This window comes from Amphiura filiformis, chromosome 4, assembly GCF_039555335.1.
Source record: "Amphiura filiformis chromosome 4, Afil_fr2py, whole genome shotgun sequence".
Classification (NCBI taxonomy): domain Eukaryota; kingdom Metazoa; phylum Echinodermata; class Ophiuroidea; order Amphilepidida; family Amphiuridae; genus Amphiura; species Amphiura filiformis.
In genome coordinates this window covers 9,753,134-9,761,154 of record NC_092631.1, presented here as the reverse complement: position 1 = coordinate 9,761,154, position 8,021 = coordinate 9,753,134, and the positions used below count along the sequence as shown (strand labels likewise).

Below are 8,021 nucleotides of genomic sequence, written 5' to 3'. Positions count from 1 at the left end.
TTTTGCAAACATTTTGCCAAATATTGTGTCAAAACTTAAATAACATTATGTTAAAATATTTGAACCCAGCAAACACAGAAATGTTCTTAAAATGTTTTTTCAAAACCTTTTAATAACATTTAAATGTCGGGTTATATAAAGGTCATGAAAACGTTTTTAAAACGTTATTGAAAATATTTTGGGCAAACATTTTTCGCAAAATATTTTTTCAACCACAATATAACATTCTGTTTAGAATGTTTTGTATCAAGTTTTCAAGAATGTTTTTGGAATGTTATTAAAACGTTTTTATACCCTTTATATAACCCGACATTTAAACGTTTTCTGTAAAACATTTTTGTTTGCTGAGCAGTAGATTATCAAAAATGCTTTTTAAGGTTATGAAAACGTTTTATACTCTTAATATACCCTTTATATAACCCGACATTTAAACATTTTCTGACAATCTTTTATAACCCTTTGCGAATGATGTCGAAAACGTTTTGTGTTTGCTGGGATATTGGCTGGCCAGTCACTGATATACTGTGTACTTATATGTGTATTATTGTGTAGGCTTAATATCCTACTGACGATATACGAGTAAATAGGCCTATTACATCTTTCATATATTTACGAAACAGTTTGATGTTCCCTGGTTTTATCTACTTAAATCACAACAAAACAAGTTTTGGTATAAACATGCATAATATAGAAAATGTTGCTCCAAGTATCAGCATCCTCCTTGAGTGATTTTCATTGGTTCAAATCTCAAAACACTGCATAGGCCTACCAATGTATAAATGCTGCATGGATATAAAAGGAGGGTTCAATGTAATAATATACTTTTTAGTATTGTTCTTTTGCAGTTAATTTGTAGACCTGAAACTGAAGTTACTGTATGTGTGGAACCATGCTTGTCTTTGTCATATTTGCTATCACAGTTGTGACAGTGCTTATTGGGGCTGTTATTTATTTCTACCCAGTAAGTACATAATTAATTCTTCATTCAAAATAAAGATGGATTAGACAGATTTAATTTTCACTGAATGAACCTAATTCTTCATATAGATATAATGTAAATAATATATAAATGTCAATAAATATTAATTTAAGTTTATGAGTTATAGTTGCTTCGACCAACAATACCATGTCTACCCTTTAACCAATATGGTTGTACTTTTGCGAATGTTCTAAACAATTTGTTTAGATGCTGTTAAGGACCTACTGTGGAAAGAGACATTCTCTTGAATCACATTATACAGTACTCATCATATCATTGCTATCAAGCCACACTTGTAGAAATTACAGGTGAAAGTTGCCTGAATCTGCTTTTCTTTCTTTCATTATAGGGCTCCAAACATGTAACCACAATCCCTGGCCTGGATCCATCAGATCCTAAGTAAGTTATATCTCAGTATCTTCACCAGAAAGTATGAATTATCACACTTTTTTGGCACAGAGGCACATGCAAAACCAACAGTCGTTCATAAGAACTTTTTTCTTTCGCTGTCATACTTCTCTCACCTTCACTCGATCTCTTACTCTCTCAAATATACATACATTAATTTGCATACAATAATGCTCATCATAAACAGACAAACTTGCAAATGCAATCATTATTTTGATGCCATGTTTAGGGATGGCAATATCCCAGATATTGGAAAGGCTGGTAGTATGCATGAATTCCTGATGAATCTACATGAAGACTACGGACCTATCGCATCTTTCTGGTGGGGAACAAAGTTAGCTGTTAGTATTGCATCACCAGAGCTCTTCAGAGAACACCAGACTATATTTGATAAACCACGTAAGTACATGGTTTCCCCCCTAAAAAAAATACTGCATGGCTGTATCACTGGATGGTCATAAATTAACAAATGAATACATATTGCAATCAAAAATGTTCTTTAATTGAATTTTTGATTGACTGTTTAAATTAAGAAATGATTTGGATATCTATTTCTAAACTGATAACCATATTATCATCTGGTGATGTTTTTCTGAAGGCATGTGCGTCAGTCGGGGGGGGGGGGGAGCAGGGAGACGTGTCCCTCCACCATTTGCCAATTTTTTGTTGTTGTTCTTCTCAGCCACTTTTTGACGATTCAGGCCGATTGTCGGCACCCACATTTTAAGACGGATTGATGGTAATAGAGGGGTACACTGTATAACAAACCAATTTAGGATTAGGCAATGTAATTTTTTATGATTTGTTCCGACTTGAGTGAACTATTATAACCTGGTCTAATCCAATGAGGTATACAATGTAAATTATTTATTTAAATTCAACCAAAATGACAAGAATCTGTAAAAAACATGGAATTTGCCCTCACTAAAGTGTGTTTCAAGAAGTTGCTAATCAGATGCTAAGGCCAGAAAAAATTGTTTGAATGTCATCAACAAAAAGGTAACATGCCTACATATCAAATTCTATGATCCGGTATTCTTACAGGAGCTGATTTCAAGCATTTGTGTGTAAACTTGATTTTCAGCTTATTTATTTGCTCTATTCCAACCACTTTTTGGGGCAAACAGTATACAATATGCAAATGGTGCTGACGGAAGGAATAGACGCAATCTCTATGACAAAGCCTTCAGCCATGATGCTGTGCGTTATTACATGGGCACATTCAACGAGGTATGTTCGATGACTTTTGCATTGGCCACATGCTTAAAGGCATATTCAGTGATCATCCGGAGGATCGTAAAAATCATCAGAATTCAGATTTAGGCACCATTGTTATAGTGTCATATAGATGTGCTAACCTCGGGGTGCTAACATACCCTGATAGTGGATAAGTATGACAATTTTAATGACTTACTCTTCACAATTTTAGGATCACTGAATAAGCCTTTAACTTTAAACTTTTTGTCTTTTTTTCATGTTATATATTTCAACAGTTCCAGGATATATGATATTTCAATGAACAAGCACCGACTTATGAATTTGCAAATGACATTGAACGTTAAAATTATTTTTGTAAAATAATTTATCAGCATTTTTAAGACAATATTTTAGTTTGTAACATTTTTCTGTAAAAGATATGACCAGTACCTAGATACTACAATACAAGATACCTTTATGAATAGGCTACAATATATTAACTCTAGCCAGCACATACACCTCACATTGAAAAGACAAGACAAAGGTTTGATGTGATTAGTATTTAAGCAGGGCAAACTTGTGTTCTGAGACAAACTTGGCAAAACTGTGTTCAATTGGCAATTTCCTGATTTTAAATAGTTGGTAGCTGAGCTAGTGACCAAGATGAAGACACTACCCAAGGATGAACATATTCCTTTGCAGCAATATAGTACAGCATTGGTACTTAAAGGAATCGCAAGAACATCATTTGGAGATTACTTCAAGGATGACAAAGTTTCCTTGGCATTCAGAAAGAATTATGATATTGTAAGTAGCTTGTTGTAATACATTGTATATCTCTCCATTTGCAGTGTTTTGCAGACATTTTTATACACGTCCTGCCTGTTGTTAATATTTATTTAGAAGATAGAAAAGCCCAGGTGAATCGACAATTATAATGATAGATATTTCTAATCTACAGCTAAATCCAACTAAACCACACAGATCAAGCTACAGTGGACTGCTGGTGAATCGTTTATACTAATCAGGGTCACTTCCTCTCTCAGAATCGCAACGGCCAAATACAAAATGTTTTATTAAATGAATGCCTGTTTTGACTGGCTTCAGAATATTTGAACCAAATACAGACTTTTTACATTAAACATTAAGCTGATATTCCCTTTTTGTCCCTTATCATTTAGTGTTGGCATGAGATGGAACATAGTCTTGCACATGGACTTCCTGAGGAAGGCACTGATAGGGACAAGGCATTCAAAAAAGGTAGGCATTCCTTGCATCGGCCTACTAAGGTAACAAAGTTTTTCATCCAGATGAATATCAGCCCAAATTTGGGTCTGAACTCTGTTAACAATTGCATTTTTAACCAATGATAGTTTCTCTCACATATATCTTTCAGCAAGAGCCCAGATGCTGTCGACCATTGATGCCATCATCAAGCAGAGACGTGACAACCCTCCACCACCTGAGCGTCAACTATTCATTGATGTTCTACTGGAGAACAATTTTCCAGAAACTCAAATCAAGGATGATGCTATAACCTATGTCATTGGTGGATTCCATACTTCTGGCAACAGTGAGTGTGTATTCATCCTTTTGAGAAAAAGATATGAAGACAAAAAATGTCCCTCTTTCTGAGTTTGAAGGCTGTTTGAATAGGTCTCAGACCCAGAGTCCTCGGTCCAAAAATTCAGCATTTCAGGAGCCTATTAATTCAGACTGGGATCCCTGCCATGAGACAAATAATTTGCAAAATTTCGTATATACATGCCTTGTACAATGGTTTAACTCCATATCATTGAGTTTCAAAATCTGGCAGTTGGTTCAATGTGGTAGCTATTTGACTATATTTAAAAAGTTCAATTTGAGTCTAGGTTACATCGGAATATTGCTGCAATAATTTGTCCCCGAGTTGTGAGCAAAATAAAGTGTGGGAACTGCCCTTCAATATTAGCAAGGAGTATTTAATCAGCTGTTTCTGTTATCCATGTTTTTCTGCAATAGTGCTGGCATGGACTTTGTATTTCATCGCAACTCATCAAGATATTCAGAAGAAACTGCACAAAGAGATAGAGAGTGTTTTGGGTGACGAAGACGTGGACCCAAGTCATATCACACAACTTGTGTGAGTATTATACAGTCAACACATGCCCAGCAAACACAAAAATGTTTTTAAAACGTATTAAATAAGTTATATATTGGGTTTTGGTTTAGGTACAAACGTTTTAATAACATTAGGTCTATGTCGGGTAATGTAAAGGTCATGAAAACGTTTTAAAATGTTTTGTATGAAAACACACTACAACAATATTTTTAAAATGTTTTCAAAATGTTACTGTAAAATATTTTTTGCAAACATTTTTTGCCAAATATTTTGTCCACACTTAAATAACATTATGTTAAAATATTTGCAGTAGGTTATCAAAAATGTTTTCGAATGTTATGAAAACGTATATACCCTTTATATAACCTGACATTAAACGTTTTCTGACAACCTTTTATAACCTTTTGCGAATGATGTCGAAACGTTTTGTGTTTGCTGGGTGGGTGTGTATTACCCAGCTGGTTATACCTTGCACGAAATATCAACTTGGGAAATTCAACAGTCATACTATTATCTTTTCTAACATTAAAAAGGCTGGTTAAAAAGCAGAACAAAATCATATCAAACAAAGTTAACATATAGGCCCAAAAGTGAACCTTTTGTTTTCTGATATGATGTTGGGATTTCATTCAATTTCCAAAACACTTTCACCAGCCTTTTACATGATAGAAAAAATAATAGCATGACTGTTGAGTCAACTTGACTGACTTTCCAAAGTTGATATTTTGTGCAAGGTATAAACAGCAAAATGATTTCACTCCATTCAAATAGATACAAGTTTCAAAATCTAGCAGATTCTGGTTAAGGTTTCACTACGATTACCATGATTACTGCATAGTGTAATTTGTATTTTTTGTTTTGTAGCATGCTAATTTTCAGTTAAAAGTTTTCTGCATAACATTACACTGTGATGTACTTATCATTTCAATTAATATTGAAGCATTGGTATTTACTTATATATTTTTGCATTGAATCATATCATAGTTACTTGAGACAAGTACTAGATGAGAGTCTTAGGGCTTCTATCTTGGGTCCTTGGGCTGCAAGATGTGACGACACTGACACCAAGCTGGGAGGACATGTTATACCTAAAGGTGTAAGTATTCAGTGTGACTGAACAAAATTTACTAATACACATAATATTCAACATCCATGGTTTTGGCTGGTCCTGGGGGGGGGGGCACTCAACTTTGGAAGTGACGGTATGTGCCTGTCAATAGGCCCCTCTTTTGAAGTCGACTATACCCGATGACCCCTTTTTTAAAAGTCATACCCGATGACCCCCCTTTTTTTAGTTGCGGCTACCCAATGACCCCCTTTTTTCTAGACTTTCTAGAATAGCTTCATCAAAATGCCAAAAAATAATGCCGAAACTTTCAAATTTTGCTCCATTTTTTCAAAATTTTGCTGAAACTTTCAAAATTTTGCTCCATCTTTTCACAAATTTTGACCTGACCCTTTTTTAAAATTTTTACTCAATGACCCCCTTTTCAAAATATTATACCCAATGACCCCCTTTTTTATTTTGTTTGTACCCAATGACCCCCTTTTTTAAAATAACGCTTTGTACCTGATAGGCCCCTACTTCGTGACGCTGGTAGGCACATACCCGTCACTTCTAAAGTTGAGTGCCCCCCCCCCCCCCGGGGCTGGTCGTTTCAAATGATCTTTTTTGCAAACTAAAAGAGGTAGTATTCACTATTATCTATTATTTATAAAGCTGTGTCATACAACTGTACAATAGACAATATACCAGTAACCAGTCCGTCTCATATCCTGCAATTTTGGATTATGATTTGAATGATACTAGATATTTGGAAGCTTTTTTAAAATGTTGGTACAGAACATTTGGACTTGCCCTGTATTATTTTTGGTTTGATTTTTGCACCATTCTATGATACTTACTTTTCTTACCTATACAGACCCCAGTCATCCACGCATTAGGTGTGACACTTCAAGATGAAAAACAATGGCCCCACCCAGCAAAGTAAGTGCTATTTGAAATTTATCCCTGCCATGATAACAACTCAGCTATATGTCTGAACAGAGATTTATTGTTGATGTATTATAAAAGTAAAGATGACTACTTCCAAATAGAGGAGTTGACATGAATTTACAAATATTTTTTTAAGTCTGCATGAAAAAGGGGGGTAAATTTGAAGGAAAATCATTGCAAAGGGGGTCGTTGAAAGATTTGGTAACTACTCAACTGTGTTGAGTGGGGAGGCTGGGCTGAATTGCCAATGACCACATGGAGCGAAGCGAGTGGAGCAAGTAACGGTATGGGGTTCAGGCTTTGGATTTAAAAAGGGTTACAGATGGCCTACCTGACAAATTTATTCAAAAATTTCAAGTTTAATGATCCACTTTTAAGACTGCAAAATTTGAATTGATAAATAAGAGTATTAGTTCACCTACCGAGTGGCTGAAGCGACATTTTGATGATTTGGTAATCTTAGTGAAATCTGCAGTGGCAGCGCTACGGGGGGGGCAAGGGGGCATTAGCCCCCCTCAAATATGTTTTTGGCAAAACCCCTCAAATTACCCCAATGCCCCCGAAAAAAATTCCTGGTGCCGCCAAAGGATGGGAAATAGAAAGTTGTATGGGAAATAGAAAGTTGTACATATCCTCATTATATCATGGGATAATACAACTACTAAGTATATTGCTAAAGCTACTTTCACAGATTAAAAAAAAAAAAAAATGTGCTACTTATGAACATTGCCCTGGATTGATGGATTGGACATTGCACTGTTAAGAATCTATTATATAGCCAATCTGTTCAATCTGGTTTTTTTTGTTGTCTTTTTTTCCCTGTTAGGTTTGATCCAGAACGCTTCAGTCCAGAGAACAGGAAGAAGAGAGACAAGTTTGCCTTCCAACCTTTTGGTTTTTCCGGCAAGAGAATATGCCCTGGCTACCGTTTTGCCTATGCGGAAATTGCAGTATTTCTAGCTGTTTTGTGTCGGGCTTTTAAGTTCAACATTGTTGAGGGACAGGTGGTAGAGCCAGTCTATGGGTTTGTGACCTCTCCAAAGGAAGAGGTCTGGGTTACAAAAGAGAAACGCTAGATTCATAGATGGGTCATTCTTCGGTAAGGTGCACGATTGCAGTCCCTCCACTTTCAGGAGTCATAACTAAAATACGAAACATGATTTCGAATTTTATTTTTGCAGTTGTTTAGTATTGACGTTCCTTTTATATCTCAAAACATCAAAATATTAAAAGAAGTTCTTATTTTCGAGAAAATTGCTTATACAGGGTGTCACAACCCCCAAAACCCCATGTCCCGATTGGGGTCATCAAAATTTTTGATGCTGATATCTTTTAGTGGA

The 8,021-nt window shown here is 35.5% G+C and overlaps 1 protein-coding gene across 1 annotated transcript; it reads left to right on the top strand.

Moving 5' to 3' along the window:
- Positions 1-839: 839 nt before the first annotated feature.
- On the top strand, positions 840-7,798 carry LOC140149685 (cytochrome P450 20A1-like). The gene is made up of 11 exons (XM_072171757.1): positions 840-961; positions 1,329-1,378; positions 1,617-1,786; positions 2,472-2,617; positions 3,224-3,391; positions 3,766-3,844; positions 3,981-4,157; positions 4,586-4,706; positions 5,670-5,781; positions 6,608-6,672; positions 7,508-7,798. Exons 1-11 carry the CDS (start codon positions 878-880, stop codon positions 7,755-7,757), a joined length of 1,422 nt encoding a protein of 473 aa, XP_072027858.1. The 5' UTR covers positions 840-877; the 3' UTR covers positions 7,758-7,798.
- The last annotated feature ends 223 nt before the right edge of the window (positions 7,799-8,021 follow it).